The sequence below is a fragment of the Lynx canadensis genome, chromosome E1, assembly GCF_007474595.2.
Source record: "Lynx canadensis isolate LIC74 chromosome E1, mLynCan4.pri.v2, whole genome shotgun sequence".
Lineage (NCBI taxonomy): Eukaryota > Metazoa > Chordata > Mammalia > Carnivora > Felidae > Lynx > Lynx canadensis.
In genome coordinates, this window is record NC_044316.2 from 46022837 (window position 1) to 46047735 (window position 24899).

Below are 24899 nucleotides of genomic sequence, written 5' to 3' on the forward strand. Positions count from 1 at the left end.
AAAACCCCTGCAGTCCTAAAGGGCATGAGGGGACTTTTTTGGGGTGATGGAAATGTTCTATATTGTCACTCTGGTAGTAGTTACCCATTTATCTAAAACGCATAATTTGTACATTTAAAATAGGTAAATTTATTGAAGATAAATTATATCTCAATAAAGCTGATTAAAACATATACATACACACACACACGCTCGTTGTGAACACTGAAAAGGCCTAGACACAAAGTCCACTTTCTAACTATCAGTACCCCTAGTACCCGGAGTACAGCATCCAAATACTGTTTTCCATTAAAAGGAACCAGGGTTTCTTGGAGAAACTCTGAAATATACAATCTCTAGATCAGACATTAGATACCAAGGAAGCTATCAAACACTACTAAAGTTATGTCAAAAGGACTCCAGGCCAACTTGAAGAAGCTCCCACTGGCTAAAGATAGGACTTTGAACATCAAAAGGAACAACTTTAAAGGGGATGAATCAGCATTTATCCTACCTCTCTCATACCTCTAAGCAAGTAAGAGATGTTTTTCTTTACAGAAGTATTCTAACTAATGAATGAAGATGTAAGAAAATCAGAATATCACCATTTTGCCACCTCTAATGAACTGACTGACCTAAGCATTGATCAACGATTGATTGCTAGCATCCCCAAAAGAGAAACCACCAGACATTACTGCCTCCTGATGGGAGAACACAACATAGGAAAAATCGTGTCTCCCCGCCCCAGCCCCCAAATTAAACTTGAAACTGATCAAGCCTCTGGATTCAACTTCCACTCTACAGGAATTATACATAGAGAAGAACAGGTTAAACCCTCATGGGGATGCAATAAGCACGGTCCAAACAGTGACAAAGCCTGTAAGATAAGCAGCCCAATTTCTTAAAAAAGGAAAAACAGAGAGAGAGCTCAAATTTATGGGATAAGAGAGACTAAAAGACCTAACAAGCAACTTCAATTTTATGAAATTATGAGACAATTGAAAATCAAGTGGATATTTGATATTAAAGAATTGGTTTTGGGGTGCCTGGGTGGCTCAGGCAGTTAAGTATCCAACTTGGGCTCAGGTCATGGTCTCACAGTTCCTGAGTTCAAGCCCCGCATCGTATTCTGCACTGATAGCCCAGAGCCTGCTTTGGCTTCTCTGTCTCCCTCTCTCTCTGCTCCTCTCCTGCTCTCTCTCAAAGATAAATAAACATTAAAAAAAAAAAAAAAGAATTTGTTTTTAAAAACTTTTTATTATGAAAATTCTCAAACATATGCAAAAATAGAAAAGCATTACAATGAACCTCCATGTACCCATCACCCACCTCCAACAACTCAGAGATATTTTTTTTTATCTATATTCCACCACTTTTTTTTTAACTGGAGAATTTTAAGGCATGTTTCAGATATCGTATAATTTCACTCAAAAATATTTAAGTATGTGTCTCTTTCAGATAAGGATGTTTAAAAAAAAAAAAGCCATAATACCATCATCAGACTCCCAAGGAAATTGTCAATAATTCTTTCATATCATCTAGTATTAATGTTTTTAGGTGGGATAACGGTTAACAAAAGATACTTAACTGAAATCCTTACAGACGAAATGATACCCGTAATCTGCTTCAAACTGGAATGGAAAGGTGGTGTTAGGGGGAGGAAGAAAGATGTTCACAGGCTGATGGTTGCTGGTGCTGGGCCATAGTATTTGGAGTCAATTACACTATTGTCCATATATTTGGAATTTTTGCCAAGTGAGTAATGACAGCATAATGAACACAAACATAATCAGCACACAAAAGTCTAAAGATTTCTTTTATCTAGGAGAAGCAGACACAAAATACACTGTAACACTAGATTATGCCATCTAACATTTTATTTTGCGTTTTAAAAATAAATGTGCTAATTTTTTAAAGTTTAGTTTTATGTTAATCTTCAGTATTTGACAATATACATGTGGCAGATTCTAGAAAGACTCCTTCTTTCCTGATAGTAGAACCCATTTCAGAGAGAAGACGCTACTAAAGCCCCAAAGAATAAACTGTGTTTGACCCAAATTAATCATGATATTCTCATCCCCTCAGATAGTGATTGGCCTACGAGTGACCAGATGACCCAGTTCTGACCAATGAAATGTAAATAAGTCTTCTAATTGGGATGCCTGGAAAAGCTTTTACTTTCCCAATTAAAAAGGAAAGAGTTGGGGCACCTGGGTGGCTGTCGGTTGAGCGTCCGACCTTGGCTCAGGTCATGATCTCACGGTCTGTGAGTTCGAGCCCCGCATCGGGCTCTGTGCCGACAGCCTGGAGCCTGAAGCCTGCTTCCGATTCTGTGTCTCCCTCTCTGACCCTCCCCCGTTCATGCTGTCTCAAAAATAAATAAACATTAAAAAAATTTTTTGAAAAAAAAAGGAAAGAGTTTTGGCTGATTAGCTCTTGCTTCCTTGACTTTCTTCCTAACTAGAATGTGGACAAGAAGCCTAGACAGGAGTCACCTTATGAGCATGTAGCAGCAAGTACAAAAATAAAAACCCAAATACTAAAGATGGTAGAATAGAAAGATATCAAGAGCCTGGGTCCCTAACTACAGTTGAAATAATTATCCCAGCTCTGGACAGTCCACCCCCTGGACTTCTTGTTATGAGAAAAACAAACTACAATTTGCTTAATCCAATATGTTGGATTTTTTTTTTTAAGATTTTATTTTCAAGGAATCTCTACACCCATTGTAGGTCTTGAACTCACAATCCTGAGATTCGAGAGTCACATGCTCTTCCAGCTGAGCCAACTAGGGGCACCCCATATAGTGGGATTTTTGTTTCTTGTAGCTGCACATATTTCTGATAGAATGGAATACATCAAGATATATAAGGAATAAAAATGGAATTTTAAAAAAGCACAGAAAATGTCTACTTCATAAGTGTAAAGGTGCTAAAAACAAATCTAAGTTAACAGAAGACAATCAAATTAGGAAGGAAGAATATTTATTATATAAACATTAAAATCTATACATTCTTAGCTGATGATATATACTTGATTAAAAAGTCTTTTACTTTGGATATATGCATCATTTCCTTCATCGTGGTGTCTCTACTTCTCAGATGTATTAACCCATTCTCCAAAGTAGCTTCAGTAATCAAAACTGTGAAGAGAATACTCATTTCATCATATCTGAGGGAAAAAGTAGTCAAACAAAACACATGAGCACAAATTAAATTGTAAATTCACCATACTACCAGCTTTAATTACATTAGAATCCAGTCACTTTCCAGAGTCACAAAACTCAAAGGCAGGGCTTGAAAGGTAGACCAAAAAACTTTTTCAAAGTTTCCAAATTGTATTCAAAGTAAACTTTTCATAAAGTTTCTCTGAATTATTGTAATAGATGGAAAGTCATAAAAAACTAAAATTTGAGAAATAAACACTGGTACCTCAACGCATCATTTGGGGTGAAATTATGGCTGAACCTCAGAATAACTGTAGCCTTTTGGTACTTGGATACAATTCAAGAAAAATTACTTTAGACTAAATTCTCTTATAATACTACTATAACAAAGATCTTGGGTACAATACATTATACCCAAACCATGCTTGCTTAATACAGAACTTAGTATGCTAACTTATAGTTTCTAGTTCAGCAATAACTGAATATATTCGCACTGGCCTTCTTTCTGCTTACCCAGTTACACTACCTCATTGTTTTCTTTCTAGAATTCCATCAGCAATTATCCTATTTATCTATTTACTTGTTTACTCTCTACTTTGTCCCACTAGAATATAGGCTTCATAAGAACAGGAATCTTTTCTGTCTTGTTTATTGCTGTTATCAAAGTGCACAAAATATAGTAAGTGTGCTTAATAAATATTCCATTAAAAAGCTCTTGGGCTTTACCATTCAAAAACAACTGTAACTTGATAATATTCAATTATCCTTCAATGACACAAAGGATAAGATTTTAGAACTCACAGGACTGGCAGGTTCAAGCAGCACCTTTCAGTTTTACATACAATGAAACCATTACTTGCTTTATCTATAGAAACCTGTTTTTCCTCTGACATCATCTGAAAGGCGTATTTTAACAAGTTGCTAGAGAACTGAAGAGAAAAACATAAAGCTTCCCAACTTTTCACCCAAAAGATAGTCAACACAAAAAGTTATTAAGATAACAAAATAAACCCAAAGGAGGGAAGAATGGATTATTTGAAAAACAGAAGGTAATGAAATAGCAGGGGATAAGACTAGAGACAGAAGATCAATCAGGAGGGGCACCTGAGTTAAGGGTCCGACTTCAGCTCAGGTCATGATCTTGTGGTTTGTGAGTTCAAGCCCTGTGTCAGGCTCTGTGCCAATAGCTCAGAGCCTAGAGCCTGCTTTGGATTCTGTGTCTCCCTCTTTCTCTGCCCCTCCCCAACTCACGCTCTCTCTCTCTCAAAAAATAAACATAAAAAAATAAAAAAAAAAAAAAAAAAAAAAAAGATCAGGAGATTACTGCAAGAACCAGCCAGAAGAAAGACACTGTTGACTTTAACTTGGGCAGTGTACTAAGGATCGAGAGATGGGTCCAAGATACTATTCAGGAGGCAGGCTGGCATGTAGTGATGAACTGGAGGTGAAGAGTAAGGAAGAGGAAAGAGTTAAGGACGATACATCCAGGAATGTGTCTGGATCAATTGGGTGAACAGAGGTGCTGATCACTGAAACCAGTCCTCTGTCCTTTGTCTGGGATGGAATTATCTTCCACTCAGCCTCAGAATGAACCACAACACAAGCAAGGAAAAGGCACTCCACTCATGTTCCCTCAGTCCTAATTCAATAAATGTGTCTAATACACATAAATGCATCCTTGATAAAATGATAAACTCGGGTACACATAGTCCATGACATTAAGTCTTAAAGCTGCACATAGTATGTGCTCAGATATACCTGATGAATACTGTTCCTGCTATAGCAATTAACTAGGGGCACATGGTTCTGTAAATGGGAGAGTTAGGAATAATTTTGTGTAGATATAAATAGTTATTTAGAAGGATATTTAGAAGAGATTTCTGTTACTCATAAAGAAACATCACAGGATCAAAACCTCTGAACACAAACAATTCTTGGGGTGCATGGGTGGCTCAGTTGGTTAAGCGTGCAACTTTGGCTCTGGTCATGATCTAGCAGTTTATGAGTCTGAGCCCCATGTTGGCCTCTGTGCTGACAGCTCAGAGCCTGAAGCCTGCTTCAGATTCTGTGTTTCCCTCTCTCTCTGCCCCTCCCCTGCTCAAGCTCTGTTTCTCTCTCTCTTTCTCTCACTCTCTCAAAAATAAATAAATGTTGGAAAAAAAAAAAAAAGACAATTCTTACTTTGAATAAAGTTGTTCCAGTGAGGAGTGCACAGTTTCCAAATAACCAGGCCACACAGAAATTCCATTTTCTAGTAATTCACTAAATAGTCCTTGACAAACCTGAGAAAAAATACATAAAATTCAAATATGAAGGAAGTAAAAGTAGCTAGGATGATTACCCTGTTTTCATGAAACCACTCATCACCTTTTCCAGTGTTTAAAATGGGCATAAATTCTTTTAGTTATGTGATAATAGTGTTCACAATTCATATACTATATACTTATAAGCTGCATACTTCCTCTGGAAATGAAGAAATTAAGCACTGCAAAGCTGAATACTAAATGCAAATATTCTCTGAGAGAAAATTTTATACCAAATACAGGAATTTTTGTCATCATCGTTATCATTCAAAACACTAACAAAACCAAAGCAGATTCTGTTGGAGAAAAAACAGTCCAAAGCGCTGTGCTAACTGTGAACTCATCTGAGAGCAGGGCACTGAGCCCCAGGGTTGTACAACCATGTCAGGCAGAGAGGAAACAAGGGAGAAGTAGTCAGATGAGCATGATGAAAACGGGGACAACAGTGTTCCTGAAGCCAACTAAAGAAAACGTTTCCAGGACAGAATGACTGATTTTGGTGGACGCTGTGCACAAAAGCCTGACTGGAAATACAGAAGTAGTAAGCAGTAATATTACATAATTTACATATTAAACAGTTTTCTTAACAAGCAATGGTGAAGCAAAACAGAGCAAACACTTTAAACATCCTTAACAATCTGGAGAAGGGTTTCTCCCCCTCTGAATGCTGACGCAGGATACTTAGCAGCATCCCTGGCCTCCACGAGATACCTCTAGCACTCCTCTCCCCACAACTGACAACCAAAGCTGTCTCTAGACAACACCAAATGTCCCTGGTGGGGAGGCTGACCATCGCGGACTGGGGAGTGTGGAGGGAGTGCCTGAGCGACAGTACTGTTTCTCAAACTTCAGCTAACATTAGAATCCCCTGGAGGGTTTGTCAAACACATGTTGCATCACCAGAGTTTCTGATTCAGCGGCTCTGCGGCGAGGACCAAGAATCTGCCTTTCTCTTTTTAAAAATTTTTTTTTTTTCAACATTTATTTATTTTTGGGACAGAGAGAGACAGAGCATGAACGGGGGAGGGGCAGAGAGAGAGGGAGACACAGAATCGGAAACAGGCTCCAGGCTCTGAGCCATCAGCCCAGAGCCCGACGCGGGGCTCGAACTCACGGACCGCGAGATCGTGACCTGGCTGAAGTCGGACGCTTAACCGACTGCGCCACCCAGGCGCCCCAAGAATCTGCCTTTCTAACAAGTTCCGAGGGAAAGACCGTAACTAAGTAGGTGGGTGTTAAGGTACTTGATATTTTGGGGATAGGTGAGAATATAAATATTAATAAATCTAAGTAAGAAGTTAACAGAGAAAGGTAAACATAATTGTGGATTTTAACAGGTTAGTGGTTGACAGCAAACAATTTGCTCTTTTGGGGCACCTGGCTGGCTCATTAGGTTGGATGTTTGACTCTTGATTTCGGCTCGGGTCATGATCTCGTGGTTCGTGGCATCAGTCCCCACATCAGGCTCTGTGCTGACAGTGCAGAGCCTGCTTGGGATTCTCTCTCTGCCCCCCACCCCCCGCTATATATAAACTTAAAAAATTTTTGCTCTTTTGGAAGGTAGAAGAGAAATGGCTCTAAGCATGATTAGGTGCTGAAGACATGGGATAAGGACAATCCCCACACCATGAGTGAGAATACAAATACACCATGCAGCCAATATGGAGACAATCTCACTGGCATAGTGAAATTAAGGATTCATCTCCATTTTATCCAGTAATCCCATCTTCATGTATATAACCAGCAAAAAACCCTTGCATAGCCCAGAAACTTCTGTCATACTGCTGAGGGAAAAAAGTTAGAAACAGAGTAAGATATACAACATGCTCCCTTTTGGTAAATTAAAAACACCCACGGGACACAATACTATTATATTCTTACACGTAAACAAAACCAAAACAAAACAAGGCCTGCAATTACAATGACAAATATTTAAGGAGCAGAGTTCTTTTTTGTCCTTCAAGCAAAAAACCCCAAGGAACTTCTACCTACAAGGGTGCTGGAGAGTCCGCCATGACCCCAGGGGGAAAAGTGCAAGTTAAACCATTACCTTCCCTTCCTCTGTGTGCACTACCTGCCCCTCCCCACAAGACCTCTCCACAGGACCCTGAAGAAAAAAGCTGGGTGAATCTTGCTAGGGTCCTTACTCAGTTGCTAGATGGGTCTGAGTCACCCAGGACCCAGCATCACTGTGAAGGGGGGTCTCAAAAGAAACTAAAACCACCCTCCTGGCTTTTCTCAAGAGTATTTCATTAGGCTAGATAGATTAGAAAAACCAAAACAAGATTACAGATCTACAACTTGTGTTTATATCAACAGGTATCAAAAGTGTTACCTTAAAATTGTAAGTAGGCAAGAAATAACTCACTAGACGTCTGTATAAATATTCGGATTACCAAAACTATGCACACTCATTTAAAAAATGCAACTCTCACTAAGCATGACTTAACAGTAAAATCCGCTGAACTGTATGCAGCTTCTTTTATATACTATAGTTCCAATTATCTATAATTAACCATAGAATTTATCCATAGCCATTTAATTAAATTTTTTAAGAAGCTAATGAGGGGTGCCTGGGTGGCTCAGTCAGCTGAGTGTCCAATTCTGGATTTCAGTTTAGATCACGATCCCAGGGTCATGGTATCTATCCCCAGGGCTTGGAATTCTCTGTCTCCCACTGCCCCTCTACCCCACTTCCTCTCTCTCTCTCAAATAAAAAAATATTAATTTAAAAAATCAAACAAATCAAAAATTTTAAATGGCAAGCTATCCATTTGTTTGAAATAATGGTAATAATTAAAATCATGACATTAAAACTCATTTAACCCACCTGTCTTAATTCCACTGTTGGGCCTCTTCCCACATCCAAAGCAACCTTAACAGGGGCTAAACAAGGGTGAAGTTTAAGTACCTAAAGCAATTTAAAGAGGGGGGGGGGGGGAAAGGACAGCACACTTTGTTTAAACATAACACAAGCACTAACAAACATAGAGCTTCTTAAACAGTAAAATCTTGTATGAAAACGGAAGCTAGCTGAGGTCAGAAAAAAATCATGTAATGATGTACTTAGCTGGCTATATCCAGCTGCTCATTGACTTCTCCACTTAAATGTTCTGCAGAAATAAGCTCACTTGCTACTCTCCCATTTTCTGACAACTCCATTTTCCCTCAATCAAAATGCCCCTTCCTGGCATCACTGCCTTCCCTACCCAGCCAGAGCCATGTGGCTTATCATTTGGACTCTTCTTTTGCCAAAACTTACCACTTTTCTTATTCATCCATCCACTCAACAAATATTGAACAGCCACTTAGTGCCAGAAACAGTTCTACATGCTGGGAACAAAACTCCCTGCCCTTCATGGAGGGGATAAACGGATAATAAACAAGTAAATCATATAGTTGAAGGTGGTATGGGAGGAGACAGGAAGTGCTGGTGAGTGGTGGATTGGAGAGGCTGTTTGCAATTTTTTTTAGTTTAACTTTATTTTTTTTTTGTTTGAGAGGGTGCACGCACATGAGCGGAGAAGGGGCAGAGAGAGAGGGAGACAGAATCCCAAGCCGGCTCCACGTCATGAGCACAGAGCCCAACATGGGGCTCAAACTCACGAACTGTGTGACATGGGAGATCACGACCTGAGCCAAAATCAAAGGTCGGGTGCTTAACTGACTGAGCCACCCAGGCACCACTGCAATTTTAAATAAGGTGGTAAGAGAAGTTCTTCTCTCTGAGGTGACACTGGAGCAGACTTGAGAGGTGCAAGTGGGTCCTGGAGGAGGCGCATCCCAGCCAAATGGAAGCATGACCTGCATGTCCTAGGAACAGCAAGGAGGTCTGTGCTGCTGGAGCAGGAGTGTGAGGTCAAAAGGGAAGGGTTTTGTGAAACACTTGGGAGGCTTTGCCTTTTCATCTGAGTGAGCGGAGGAGTTTAGTGGAATATTCTGAACAGCCGGGCAAAGTAACACGTACCTTTTAAAAGGGACATTCAGTGCCAGAGGGAGGGGATGGTGGTGGCTTAGATCAGGGTGGAAGCAGTTGGTGGTAAGAAATGGTCAGACATTGGGGCGCCTGAGTGGCGCAGTCGGTTAAGCGTCCGACTTCAGCCAGGTCACGATCTCGCGGTCCGTGAGTTCGAGCCCCGCGTCAGGCTCTGGGCTGATGGCTCAGAGCCTGGAGCCTGTTTCCAATTCTGTGTCTCCCTCTCTCTCTGCCCCTCCCCCATTCATGCTCTGTCTCTCTCTGTCCCAAAAATAAATAAACGTTGAAAAAAAAAAAAAAAAAAAAGAAATGGTCAGACACAGGATATATTTTGAAGACAGAGTCCGATGGTTTTTGCTGACGGTTTGGATGTGGGATATGAGAGAAAGAACGGATCCCCCTTGTTTGCTATACATCCTATAAATCCCAGCCCCTGAACAATTCTATAATCCAACTTTAGGGGCCTATCAGGCTAAATGAACACTGCATAATAAATCACTTAGCTCTGCTGCATGGTAGGACAAATTCAGTTTCCAGTCCCAGTTGAGTACCCAACATGTCGAAATTGATTTGGGGCAGCTCCCTTTTGCATTCAAGGGGGATATGAATACTCTAAATTCTTCCCAATTAAACCGTACTCCTCCCCAGTTTAAGTTAATAATCCTGCCTTCTAATTCCCTAAGAAAATAGAGGGTATGAGGAAAACTTCCTTCAAAGGCTAACCAGCCCTGGTAGCCTATCTATACAATCATTTCTCTCCTCCCTGCTTTTTCAAATAACTCCTTTTCAAGACCAATCCCTCCCACTTGTGTTCTTGATCCTGCCTTGACTCCTCATGTTTCTTCCAAAATCTTGCTCCATTAGTCATTTATCTTCTTTCCTCCTCTCTCTTGATTTTGAGCCCTTAAAAATGTCCTTTATCCAGGTCCATAGCTAGCTCTTATGATCTACTCAATAGCCACTTGGGGTCCGACTAGAAGCAGTAAGGTTAATACCACAAGTCTTACTAGTGTGACATAATCCTACTTAACACTCTGATACAAATGGAAGCCACCGAGGGAAAGGCTCAGGAGCTAAGAATCAGAGATTTCTGTCTACCTGTCTGCCAGGATCAAATAGAAATGCCTCTGGGATTACCCAATAGGAATGCCTTGTTCTATTCTGTGAGAACCTGCTTACTATTCCTGTGGCCAGATTCTAAAAATCTGAAAAACAGTAAAATAACTTGCACTAAAAGAAATTTATTATTCACAGTTTGTGTTAGAAACCAAGTATACTAATAACATGAGTGAAAAAAACATATACTTCTAGTTTCCCAAGTTTATCTCTGAAATATTAAAAGCACCTTTCTATGAAGATTCTTCTTTCTTGTAAAGGAGCTCTCTGTTAGCTGGAAAGAATCGTAGAGATAAGCCAGCATGCCTCGGTCTAGATTTCCACTAACAGATAAAACATAAGGAACCACATTTTTTCGTCCATCTCGGCCCTTCATAGAAAAGTAGAACAAACATAAAGTATCATTTAGCAGAGCTATCTCTTAAAACTATAGACTTAGAGAATCAGAACACAAACTTACAAATTCATTTAAGAAAGTATCTACTCTGGGCCAGGCCTATACTAGTCACTGGACCCACAAAGATGGTTATGACACATTTCCTGCTTTCAGGGAGATTAGGATTTAGATTAGATCATTAAATCTCAATTGACTATGTATTAGAACTGTCTTGAATTAAAAAAAAATTTTTTTAATGTTTATTTATTTATTAAATTTTTTTTTTAACGTTTTATTTATTTTTGAGACAGGGAGAGACAGAGCATGAACAGGGGAGGGTCAGAGAGAGAGGGAGACACAGAATCTGAAACAGGATCCAGGTTCTGAGCAGTCAGCACAGGGCCCGATGCGGGGCTCGAACTCATGGACAGTGAGATCGTGACCTGAGCCCAAGTCAGACGCTTAACCGACTGAGCCACCCAGGCGCCCCTAATGTTTATTTATTTTTGAGAAACAGAGCACGAGCAGGACAGGGGCAGCAGGCAGGGGGGGACACACAGAATCTGAAGCAGGCTCCAGGCTCTAAGCTGTCAGCACAGAGCCCAATGTGGGGCTCGAAACTGAGCCATCCAGGGGCCCCATAAAACTGCCCTGAATTATAAAATGTAAAGGTTTGGGGGCACCTGGGTGACTCAGTTGGTTGAACATCTGACTTTGGCTGAGGTCATGATCTCACAGTTTGTGCGTTCTAGTCCCAAAGGGGCTTGCTGCTGGCAGCACAGAGCCTGCTTCAGCTCCTCTGTTCTGTTTTTCTCTCAAAAAAACAAAAACAAAAACAAAAAACAAACAAACAAAACCTGTTAAAAATAAATAAATGAATAAAATGTAAAGGTTTTGTGTTGGGCCCCACTCCCAGAGGTTCTCAACTACCTGGACAAGAGTGGGACCCCAACATCACTACTTTTCCAGTGCTCCCTACATGAGCGTTATAATACAGATTATAATATTACAATAAAGTTCAGAAAGGCCCTTAGAGAAAAAAACAATTGGTACACTTAGGGATAGGGGTTTGGAGTATAATCTATGTAAAGTTCTTATAAGAAGCAAACATCTTTTAAAAACCTGCATTGGAGTTATTACTTTTTTTTTTTTTTTTAATTTTTTTTTTTCAACGTTTATTTATTTTTGGGACAGAGAGAGACAGAGCATGAATGGGGGAGGGGCAGAGAGAGAGGGAGACACAGAATCGGAAACAGGCTCCAGGCTCTGAGCCATCAGCCCAGAGCCTGACGCAGGGCTCGAACTCCCGGACCGCGAGATCGTGACCTGGCTGAAGTCGGACGCTTAACCGACTGAGCCACCCAGGCGTCCCTGGAGTTATTACTTTAAGGCTACAATTAAGAATGTAAAATATACCATAATGTATGATATAAATCAGATACTGATAAGAGATCGATTATTTCCTTCCTTTTATTTAAAAAAACTTTTTTTTAATGTTTATTTGTTTTTGAGAGACAGAGAGACAGAGCATGAGCAGCGGAGGGGCAGAAAGAGAGGGAGACACAGAATCCAAAGCAGGCTCCAGGCTCTGAGCTGTCAGCACAGAGCCCAATGTGGACCTTGAACCAACGAACTGTGAGATCATGACCTGAGCTGAAGTCAGACGGTTAACCAACTGAGCCACCCAGGCACCCTTCTTTCCTTCCTTTTAAGCTGATAAACAACCATCTCAAAATTTTTAAAATGTCAATTCTAAAAATTAAAAAGGTTCTGCATATAAACAGTTCTACCTTCATTCTTTTTTTTACTGTTATCACTGTCATCTGAACATTCATGTAATTCTGATACTTAAAAAATTTGTCAATCCTCAACTTCTACTATCCATGATCAAGCATAGTTTTTACTAATACATATATGTACTGACATTTTAAACCCATCTTTATGGCATATGGTACCGTAAAGATTAATGTAAATTTGTTCTCAAAAGGCAGTAAACTTCCTGAAATCTGGGATTCTATTATAACTCTATTAATTGACATCTTGTACACATTTATAGATATGATACTTAATATAACTCTTGAGGCACTGCAAGCTTCTGTGGTGCCATTTGAATTAAAAAAAGACTAAATTGTGTTTAAGTATTAGGAAGGCTTTAATGTTTTCATTTTTTAACGAAGACTTTATTTTTATTGTTACTTTTTAAAGTTTATTTTTGAGAGAGGGTGAAAGACAGAGAGCAAGCCGGGGAGGAGCAGAGAAAGAGGGAAACACAGAATCCGAAGCAGGGTCCCGGCTCTGAGCTGTCAGCACAGAGCTCGACAGGGGGCTTGAACTCACAAACTGCCAGATCATGACCTGAGCTGAAGTCAGACGCTCAACCAACTGAGCCACCCAGATGCCCCAAAGATTTTAAGTAATCTCTATACCCAACGTGGGACTTAAACTCACAACCCCGAGATCAAGAGTCACATGCTCTACTGACTGAGCCAACCAGATGCAGCTAATGTTTTCTAATTCTTTGATAACTGGATATCCAAGGATGCCAAGGTATCCAATGGTAACTCTTCTTAGCTAGAATATCTGATTTCTTATACCATCCAGAATAAACTTCTTTCTATACTCACTTTGTTCTTCAGATGTTGCTGATCTACTTCACCATTCTCAAAAAAAATCCCTCCAAGAATGTATTTAGATGTTAACTGTAAAATTTACTAAAAACAAACACCAAATAGCCCAAGAAGCCTTTCAAAAAAACATACTAAATAGCAGAAATTCTACTTATTATTTTATAACATGTTCAACTAATGATGAGCAATTTTGAGAACCACGGAAATGGAAGAGCAACAATTTAACGGTGAGTATGGAGAATTTTTCATGGAGATAGTGAAAAAATGAACAAAAATTAAGAGACTAATAGCCATAACAAAGAGATTATCTTCAAATTTCTAGTGATAAGACAGGGGCCCTGGCTGGCTCAGTCAGAAGAGCATGCCACCCTTGATCTGAGTTCAAGCCCTGTACTAGGTGTAGCGATTACGTTAAAAAAAAAAAAAAAAAAAAAAAATTAAATTCCTAGTCACAAGACTGATTGGTTTTTAACTATGATAATGATTATTTAACTATGACTATGCTAACCAGGTTTCATAAGAGTGCTGAATATCCCCAAATGAAATGTGATGGTGTTGGTGCTATGGGAAAATATTCAACAACGAGAAGACTCTATTAGTCACCAAATAGCACATAAAAACTCCACCTGTCGCCAATCAGAAAATCTAAACATTCAAATCTGCAACAGTTCAAAAATGGGTCAGCATAGAGGCATTTGGGTGCCTCAGTCGGTTAAGCATCTGCCTCTTGGTTTCAGCTCAGGTCACGATCTCATGGTTTGTGGGTTCAAGCCCCACGTCAGGTTCTGTGCTGACAGTGCAGAGCCTGCTTGGGATTCTTTCTCGCTCCCTCTTTCTCTGCCCCTTCTCCACCCCCACCCCCCTCTCTTTCTCAAAATAAATAAACTTAAAGAAAGGATCAGCATGGGGTTGCCTGGCTGGCTCAGTCTGTTGAGCATCCCAGTCTTGATTTCTGCTCAGGTCATGATCTCATAGATCAAGCCCCATATCAGGCTCTGTGCTGACAATGCAGAGTCTGCTTGGGATTCTCTTTCTCTCTGCCCCTCCCCTCCTCAAAATAAATAAACTTTAAAAAAATTAAATGAAAGACTGGGTCAGCATATAAGAGGGCTCAGCCACAATTCTATCCATCCATGTGGCTTCTAAAACTTTGTATCCATGGGTACCTTGAAAAATATTATAGACATTTATAAAGAACCCTGTGTGATGGAAAGGCAAGGTTCCTTCTCTAAGAAAACTGTATCACCTGTTTAAATTTTGAAAACTTTGTTCCTTTTAGGATGTAAATAAAGCACCTTTCTTCTGTGGCCAGGGCTCAGTTTTGGTCAGCAGGCTAGTGTATCCAACTGGGAGAGATCCAGGGACCAACTTCTAGCCAGTGTGACTGGTAAAGAAGGGGACACTGAGGCCCAAAGCCAGGCTTTCTAACTAATCCTCCTTCTCTATATTCTCACCAGAGCACCTAGTGATGGGGGTTGTAAAGGGAGCGGGCAACAGCATATCTACAGTCAAGTTCTTTAGTCTTTCTTCCTTGTTCCTTCCCCTGCTTCAAACACTCACCTAGAGTGTCTGATGGGGTGGGAAGAGGGATGTATCAGGGCTGATCTTTGTATAACAATGGTAGGGACTTTGGTTACATACAAGAAATGAAAAATCAATAACTGAAGATACTGGGAGCCAGGTTTCTCACTGTCAGAGAAGAGAATTATAAAATTGGAAAGAGGTGAAGCTAGAATAAACCCTGTGACACTAGACTAGAACTTGAAGAACTGGTGTGCACTCCTAGTTTTTAACAGGTAAATACAGACACAAATATAGAGTTGAGTGTGTAAACATGTATGTACAGAATTGCCTACAAATATTTCTTAGCTGGGTCCACAGAAAGGGCCCAGAAACAATGATACCCACTTGCAAGGAGTACACCTTGTAGCAAAATCTCAGTTTTTAAATTTTTTTTTTTTCAACGTTTATTTATTTTTGGGACAGAGAGAGACAGAGCATGAACGGGGGAGGGGCAGAGAGAGAGGGAGACACAGAATCGGAAACAGGCTCCAGGCTCTGAGCCATCAGCCCAGAGCCTGACACGGGGCTCGAACTCACGGACCGCGAGATCGTGACCTGGCTGAAGTCGGACGCTTAACCGACTGCGCCACCCAGGCGCCCCAAAATCTCAGTTTTTAAATACATTTTCCTCTAATAAGAATTAAGGTTCCTTGGCCTGTTTCAGATTCTGTGTCTCCCTCTCTCTCTGCTCCTCCCCTGTTCATGCTCTGTCTCTCTCTGTCTCAAAAATAAATAAACGTTAAAGAATTAAGGTTCCTTGGAGAAATGGCTGACTCCACAGCTAGGCCAAGAAACAAGATGATCCTGGAACAACTTGTTGCTACAAAAAGTAAGGAAATGCTCAGAGAATGATAGAGGTATATCAAAAGGACCCTGGCCAAGTCTAGGACGATTTCAGCATCAAAATAAATAATGCTAGTAACAGATTATAACCCTCTGAGAGAAACTGGAATGGGTAAGTCCATATTTACAGAAAGGGGGAGAAAACTCTACCCCACAGTATACTGTTGAAAAACAAATCTAATAGAGCAATAATACAATTAATAATTATAATAAATGACACCATTTAGCAACCCTCATAGTAACCACTGATTTACACAAGAAACATCAACGCATGCTCCAACTGGTAGGTCAAAATGTGGTGAGAAACAGGTTATTGACATAGTCTTAAACTGTCTGCCCACAAAAGACATATTAATTGCTCATTAATTACAAAGTACAAAGTATTTGTCAACTTCATATTGGAGAAACCTGGTAGCACGATCGCAACCAAGAGATAAAAGTTAACATCCACAGTAAAAAATCTGATTATCATTTGCCTTGTGATATGATACACTGAGAGGGCAGCACCATTTCTGTGGTATTCCTAGCAAAAACACATAAATCATAAGGAAACATGAGAGAAATTCAAATTGAGGGACATTCTACAAAGTAACTACAAAGACATATACTCCTCAAAAATGTCAAAGTCATGGGGTGTCTGACTGGCTCGGTCAGTAGAGCATGCGACTCTTAATCTCTTGGCTGTAATTTCAAGCCCACATTGGGTGTAGCAATTATTTAAAAATAAAATCTTTAAAAATAATGTCAAGGTCATCAAAGATAAAAGGAACTGTTCATCTGAAGGAAACTAAAGAGACATGACAACTACATGAAATCCTAGATTGGATATTGGACCTATGAAGGACATCATTGGGACAACATTTGAAGGATTAAGTGGATTGGATGGTAATAATTAGATTATCATTACCTTCCAGATTTCGACAGCTGTGTTGTGGTTAAGTAGGTGAGTGTCCTTGCATTTCAGACATATATACTGTAGTATTAAGAGGTCATGGGGCCCCATGTCTACAATTTATTCTCAAATGGTTTCAGAAGCGATCAGTTAGGGGTGCCTAGGTGGCTCGTTGGTTAAGTTGGCTGACTCTTGATTTTGGCTCAGGTCATGATCTCATGGTTTGTTAGTTCCAGCCCCACATCGGGCTCTGTGCTGACAGCAGTGCGGAGCCTGCTTGGGATTCTCTCTCTTTCCCTCCCTCTCTGCCCCTTCCCTGCTTGCATTCTGTCTCTGTCTCAAAATAAATCAATAAACTTAAAAAAAAAAAAAAAGATCAGTTAGAGAACCTGGGTAAAAAATATATAGGAGCTTAATATAAAACATACGTGTAATTGAGACTCATTTCCAGGACAGATGTTTAAAAGTTCATGGTCTCCTAGATTCCACAGGGTCTCTATTGGCTCCTTTCCCCATGGAAAATTGTAGTAAAGTTTATTTCCTTTTCGTCCCTCTTCGTCCTGACAATCACTGCTGCTGAAGTTAGATGGACTCTTGGCAAACTAGAAAAGAAACTTGTTTTATTAACTTGTTAAAATAAATGTTAAAAAGTAAAGTTGAGGGGCGCCTGGGCGGCTCAATCAGTTAAGCGTCCAACTTCGGCTCAGGTCATCATCCCGCAGTTCATGAGTTCTAACCCTGTGTCCAGCTCTGTGCTGACAGCTCAGAGCCTGCAGCCTGCTTCATATTGTGTCCCTGCCCCTCTCCCACTCATGCTCTGTCTCTCAAAAAAAAAAAAAAATTAAAATAAGAAAAGTTGTGGGGCACCTGGGTGGCTCAGTCAGGTAAGTGTCAACTTTTGATTTCAGCTCCGGTCATGATCTCATGGTTCGTGTGGTTTTGAGCCCTGCACTGGGCTCTGCATTGAGAGAGCAGAGCCTGCTTGGGATTCTCTCACCCCCCTCTCTGCCCCTCCCCTGTGCTCTCACTCTCTCAAAATAAGTTAAAATAAACATTAAAAAAAAAAAAAAGGAAAGCTGCCTGAGACTTTCTATGCAGGAACTGAATGCAATTGGTCAGATTCCAAATAAAAATTATGAAGTTTAGTTAAATGAGTGAATATATTGCTAAAAATATTGTTTTTAGTTTGAAAGAACTACAGAGAAAAACTGTTGGAGCTATCTAACCTTTCTGAGGTCAGTTAGTAAGAGGGGAAGGTGACCATAAACTAAGTGGGGTAAAGAAGAAAGTGTATACTCACCATTCTTATCCTTTGTGGAGAGTTTGATTATTTGTAATTATTCCACTCAGTTTAGTGGGTGTTTGGGGATTTTAAGAATTGGAGAGAGATAAGACAATGGTGAGCCACACATGCTTACTTCAACTGTTTTCCCTTCAGCAGGTACTAAAACTTAATTATAAATTACAGAACCATTTTGACAAATACAGAGTTCATGGAGGCAGGGTACAAAAGTTGAAGCTGTAGGGTGTGCAAGGGTCAAACTCTACAGCAGCCAGGAATGCCAAGTGAGGGACTTGAACTCTATCTCGAATGCAAATGCTTACTCAACAAAAGCTTCTGAGCAAGAGAGACATCAACAGGTATCTTTACCAAAGAAACTTTTTATATGCAACAATGAAAATCATTACAAAGAGGTTTTTACTTGCATTTATCTATTCGTTATAGCTCTTACAAGCATAACGTAGCTACACCAAATAAAATTTTTTATTGTAGAGAAATATTATCTCTGACATACTAAGACACTCGACCTATTAACTATTAAATTAACGGTACCTTTCTCCACCACAGGAGTCGATGACGTAACCAGAAATCAAGCCACTGGCCTGCAGTTCTTGCTGAAGTAAACCAAACCAGTGAAGCCTCAGTCTTCTCACCGATTCTTTGGATATCAGAAATATCAGAGTTACTTACTTGGAAATTATATAATCTATCTGGATCAAAGGGAGAGTGACTGGTTCTTGACTACTTAAATACAAGGCCATGTTATTTGTTATTTTTCTGTACCTTTTAACACCATCAGGTGTCTGCTTAGTATCAGAAACAGGATGAAAACACACTCCAATCTGAGCAAGGCCATAAGGTAGCCTCCTGTTTACCAGATCCAGGCAATTAACATAGTGCTCCAAAGCACCTGTCAAAAGATAAATTCATCATCATATAAATCTATTCCATATACCCAAGTCATAAGGGTCAGTTTATAAACAAGTTAACAATATAATAATGCCAGCAAAGCGGTACAAGTAGCATGGAACTATTAAGGCAGATCTTAATTGATTACCACTTAGTTTTAGGTGGTTTCCCCACAACTTGATTTTCAAATCAATAAGAAAGTTGAAAGTATAGTACAATAAATATCTGTAAACTCTTCAGCTAGATACACCAACTGTCAACATTCTGCCACATGTTTTCTTGTTCACCCCAAAACATTTCAGCATGTGGCTCCTGAAATTATTCTTTATCATTACTGCACCATAAAATTAATTGTGATACCACAATTTCATCTAACACATGGTCAATATTTTATTTTCTCCAATTGTCACCCAAAATGTCATTTATTGCTGTGGTTCCTGCTCTGCATTTTTACCAGGTCTCTTTAATCTATTTTAATCTAGAACATGTCCCCTTGCTCCTCCCTCCTTCTCTAACTTTGCTTTTAATGACATTGACTTGACTGGAGTCCAGGACAGTCATACTCAAGATCTGGCTAATTGTTTCATTAATTGGGGTAAATCATTTTTAACAGAACTAAATACTACATAGTTGATATGTAGGTCTTCTTGCATTTTAACAGGAGGAACATAATTTCAAATTATCCCATATTAATGAAACCAAATTTGATTACCTGATCAGGTAGTAATATCCATTCCCCAACAACAGCCTGCTCAACAAACTTCCACCCAACATTTTAGAATCCATTCATGATCCTGCTTGAATCATTATACTGGGGATTGCAAAATCATTAGAAGGTGACTTTTCTGTCTTTCCTTCTACACGTATTTCATAGCTTCTGTAAAAACAATGTTTTTCCATCCCTTTCCCCTACTGGCAGTCTCAACTATTTATTTTTTGATTAACACTATAAATTTCTGGGGCGCCTGGGTGGCTCAGTCGGTTAAGCCTCCGACTTCAGCTCAGGTCACGATCTCACGGTCCGTGAGTTCGAGCCCCGCGTCGGGCTCTGGGCTGATGGCTCAGAGCCTGGAGCCTGCTTCCGATTCTGTGTCTCCCTCTCTCTCTCTGCCCCTCCCCCGTTCATGCTCTGTCTCTGTCTCAAAAATAAGTAAACGTTAAAAAAAAATTAAAAAAAAACTATAAATTTCTATTTTTAATGTGTTATAATCTATTACTATTACTAATTAATATTCAGCTGGATTCTCCTTCAAGCCATTATCTGTGTCCCTGTGATATAACTCTACTAGTCTTCAAGTAATTCTTTGCTTTCTAGCACCATAAAATGTCTCAAACTCACTTTGTACTTTCCCTGCCCCAGATCTGGGATTAGCCATTTCTCCAAGCACTGGTTCATTTTAAAAATCAAAGTCTGGGTACTAGTTGTGTTTATTGCTATTGTCATTACTTCTAGGTCCTTTCAAAATGAAGAAAGTTAAGAAATGTTTTTCAAAATTATGAGGTCATACTAATATTAATATAATATTGCTGATTCAAATTTAACATTACAAAGTTTATCCTTGCCTTCTTTTATATTTGTATCTTTTATATTATATTTGTATCTCTTTTTTCTTACAGCGAAAATCTTGGTTCCTAATAACCTTAACCTATCCATCTACTTGCTTTATCATCTAACATATATGAAACAGCTTCAGAATTATATTTCCAACATTTCTATTTGGAATAAATCTAAATTCAAGAGTTCTTTGTGGTTCTTTATGCACTGAGATGACATCCCACTAAATGACAGCATTGTGTTCAAATTACTTGAGATTTCCACTTCTGATAATAGCACACTAGCCTGCTGATAAGAAAAGCTGGTAAAGAAATTAAAAAAAAAAAAATCTGTTTAAAGACTATCAAGGCAGTAAGGACTTGTGGGTCCAAAACATGGAGACAAGGGTAGAGCAGAGAGGTGAACCCAACAGTTATTGTTGCTTTTCTAACGCTCAAGTAGCAGAGCTGAGAAGCTGAAATGCTGAGAACTTCCTGACAAGTTATGGGACTGGAAAGTACAAAAATTGTAGTTCCGGGCTCCTGAAGGAGGAGGTGCCAAGGTAAACACTCCAGCCTTTCATGAGGGACGTTCAAAGAGCTATAGTGTAGGAGTAAAGATGAAAACACTTAAGACCAGCCTCCAATAAACTCAATCTTGAATTGCATTAAGAAGATATGCTTCCACGATAGCTGCCTGCCAAAAGCAAAAGTAAATCCTCCCAGGAAGAAGAAAACACCACCAATATCTCAATTTATCTCTCCAACTTATACACAAATTACAGAGAATATCAGGAGAAAAGTCCAATGACCAAAAGCCGGAGATACAGACACTAGAAACAGATACATCTCGGTCATTAGACACAGACTTTAAAATGTGATTGTGTTCAAGAAAGCTGATGACAAGATGGGGGAAGAGGTTTAACACGTGTAATTTGTCACAGAAGGACAGAAGAAAGAGACAATTAACAATAACAATATCTGGAAACAAAAACATAAAAGACAATAACAATATCCAGAAACATAATGGCTGAGAATTTAAAAAAGCTATTCATAAGTAGAGGCTACCAAAGTTGTCCAGACCTGAAATAAAGCAAGGACCTTGGGAATAGAAAGTAGCAAACTGGGTAAGTCTGAGCTAAAAACACCAGTCAATTAAAGGATTCTGCAAATAAGTGGTTTTAAATTTGCTAAAGAAAAGGTCTGATACTGGGGCGCCTGGGTGGCGCAGTCGGTTAAGCGTCCGACTTCAGCCAGGTCACGATCTCGCGGTCTGGGAGTTCGAGCCCCGCGTCGGGCTCTGGGCTGATGGCTCAGAGCCTGGAGCCTGTTTCCGATTCTGTGTCTCCCTCTCTCTCTGCCCCTCCCCCGTTCATGCTCTGTCTCTCTCTGTCCCAAAAATAAATAAACGTTGAAAAAAAAATTAAAAAAAAAAAGAAAAGGTCTGATATATCAAAAGATGTTTTGATGAATGGGCATCTAAGCGAGCTAAGTTTCATTTTCTAATAGGGAAGAAAACATTGATTTGTTTTGGACATAGTAACAAGTGGTGATTTAACTCCCCCAGAAAAAAGACATGGAATAATTAAAGTAGCACAAATCAGAACTGTCACAAATACTCACCAGTTTGTTTTATTAGGGAAATCTTTAAAATATGGGTACTAATTTTCAGACAACCATGGACATTGGGTTATTTTAAGTTACTTTATAGTGCCACCGGTACTATATTTTAATTTAATTAATTAAAATAGCAAGGATAGCATTTTGCAAAGATTAGAAGCTGTGGCTGCAAGTCTGTCCTGTAAAGAACCGTTATTTTTTATTTTATTTTATTTTTACTTTTTTCAGAATCTCTGCTACCATGTTCTATTTGACTCCAAGGGCAAATTGTGACCTACAAATTTCTGTGTATTCACTCAAGAATTATTTATAAAGCTTGATTAGTACTATTATTTTTTTAACTGACTAAAAAATCACTTAAGGGGCACTTCAAACAACTGTAGACCAGTTTTCTGTAAGAAAAAATTGGGGGAGGGGGGATTTTCATTTTGCTCTAGAAAAATAAGCTTTTGATTAGTCTATTGCGTGTAAAATTAAAGATAACTAAGTATTTACAAACGTTTTGGTAACGTCGAACAAATGACTCACATCATTTAATTTAGGCCCGAATTCTGGAGCTGCTCAATTGAACTCTAGTGTTGTCCAGTCAAATGGACCAGTTTTCTCCATGGTAGGAAGTGAATATACCCAACTACATCAAAAAGATGAGAACCAGACAGATAATTTCCTTCCCACGTGAATACAGGGCCTGTTGCAATTCGCGAAATCTACCAAGACTGCCTTTCCACCCCATCTATTTTGAAGCATGAAATCGTGAAGCATACCGTGAAGAAGGTTCTCCCGTAGTTTCCCAGAAGTTTTTAGTAAGTTGTCAAGAAATGCTACTAGCTGTTCCTTACTCAGCTCTTTGTCTTGCAAGAGTTCGCGTAGAGTTGCTGCTGAAACTAACCTGAAGGTACTGTCCCCGGGCAGCAAAGGGCCTGGCTCATGGTGCAGGGCGTCTACCGGGAAGACCTGCTCCCTTAACACCACCACGGAGGACCACCATTCTGCCGCCAGGTTCTTCCGCAACTCTATGCCCAAGGGGCCAAAGCCGGGGTGGCACCCGCTCAGAAGAGAATGTCGGCTAAGCTGCCGCCTGCTGCCGCTGAAGAAATGCCTTCTCTGACAGATCTCTAGCAGCTCCTCGCTCCCCTCACCGGACTCGGGGACTTCGGTCGGCTCGCTCCCCCGGGGCAGCTCCGCTTGCGGCCGCAGGGGCACTCCGAAGGAGCTACTCCCTTCCGTCAAAGGCTCAGGCTGCCCCCCATCCACTCGACCTCCAAACCCAGACAATAGGCACCTGCAGACTTTCTGGCAGGCCCTGACTGCAGCACCAGAACGCATCGCCCACGAGAGTTAAACAGCAGTATCCTATTAGCTGGCTGGTCCCAGGAAACGGCCACAAACGTGAGCCCAGGAGCCAACTGCGCAGGCGCGACGGAAGTGCGCGGACGCCGGCTGGCCACGCCCACGGAAGCGCGTCCGTTTCGGTTGTAGCGGCTGCAGGCCTAGGCCAGTAGCTATGGCCGGCGCAGACCTGGTACCGTTTCTCGCCTCAACCAAGTTCGGCCCCTACTTTTTAGCCATCATTAGCACCGATAAAGATCATCCTCGTCTACTTTTCACTAGCGTGCTGTACCAAGTCCGCTTTGCTTCTCAAGTGTTTTGCAAATCACATCAACATACTTGTGTTCGCCAAATCGCCATTTAAATACACCTTTTCAATCTCAGGTGTTTGCGTAAATAACGGTTACCTCTTTTAAAGTCTTAGCCCTTTATAGATTAGACACAATCTTTAGTTGCAACTCCTTGTAAATGTTACCGCTACCCCCAAAGAGGTTCTCTGCTCTCTGGGGTTGGGGTTGTGTGACAGGGAAGGGTATGGACCTTTCACATTTTGGGAGTGGTTCTCAAAAGGGAGTCCTCGGCCAGCAGTGCCTGCACCCCCTGGGAACACTTTTGGAAAAGGAGCCCTGTGACCTTTTAAACAAATCCTCCAGGTGAATGTGGAGGCACACTGATAATCAGTGGTAGAGGCAAGTTTTCCCACTAGAGGATCCTTCCACAGGTCCATCAAAGCGTAATGCGTGAGAACCCGTCTCAAAACCAAACCAGGATTACCTAGCAGGCACTTAAGACTTCACTATTTTCATTTCCACACTTAGAGCCTTTAGAATTGCCCAAATGGTGGAAAGGTGCCTCAGCCCGAGGAAAATTGTTGCTTCCCAAAGCCCACAACTCCAATTTCTAAGCCTCCCTTACAGCAGTTAGGGTAACCTTGTAAGACTAATTTGGGTTAAGAGACACAAGCAACTGGATTTCACTATACTACACCAAACGGCAGTTTGTGAAAGGAGGGTACAATGGCTGAGGCAGTTGAATTAACCTAACAATAGTTAAAATTTATCAGGCTCAGAAACTCATTCCATACAAGCACACGTGCATTAGTTTGTAAAAAGCTTTAAGACCGTATTGCATATTGCTTGTAATTCTATTACAAGAACTGCAAAGCTGGGCTCTATCAGCGTGTTTTCCAATCAGGAAACACCAGGGAAGAGGCCTATACGCAAATAAATAAAAGCGAGAACGGGGAGAAAAATCACATTTATTAGTTCAGACAACCACAGGCTGGACACAACACACATGCTAAAAAGTGGACTGTCTTAAAACTTACTTCAAAGGTAAATAGGTAAATGTTTTCCACAGCCCCACAATCATTTCAATAAATGTTT

The 24899-nt window shown here is 40.3% G+C and overlaps 1 protein-coding gene across 1 annotated transcript; it reads right to left on the bottom strand.

Moving 5' to 3' along the window:
• Nucleotides 1-2946: 2946 nt before the first annotated feature.
• Nucleotides 2947-24679, bottom strand: POLG2 (DNA polymerase gamma 2, accessory subunit). The gene is made up of 8 exons (XM_030296225.1): nt 22950-24679; nt 18907-19033; nt 18676-18781; nt 17270-17443; nt 10770-10910; nt 8279-8359; nt 5327-5427; nt 2947-3150 (listed from the first exon to the last, which is right to left on the bottom strand). Exons 1-8 carry the CDS (start codon nt 23509-23511, stop codon nt 2985-2987), a joined length of 1458 nt encoding a protein of 485 aa, XP_030152085.1. The 5' UTR covers nt 23512-24679; the 3' UTR covers nt 2947-2984.
• Nucleotides 24680-24899: the final 220 nt, after the last annotated feature.

What these genes read in the sequence shown, in the direction of transcription:
- POLG2 (XM_030296225.1), bottom strand. Translation starts at nt 23,511, where the DNA reads ATGCGTTCTGGTGCTGCAGTCAGGGCCTGCCAGAAAGTCTGCAGGTGC. An exon ending in ACGGGAGAACCTTCTTCACG is followed by an intron (nt 19,034 to 22,949) that starts GTATGCTTCACG and finishes ATCTTTTGACAG; the next exon opens with GTGCTTTGGAGCACTATGTT. An exon ending in CTGGAACAACTTTATTCAAA is followed by an intron (nt 3,151 to 5,326) that starts GTAAGAATTGTC and finishes TTTTTCCCTCAG; the next exon opens with ATATGATGAAATGAGTATTC.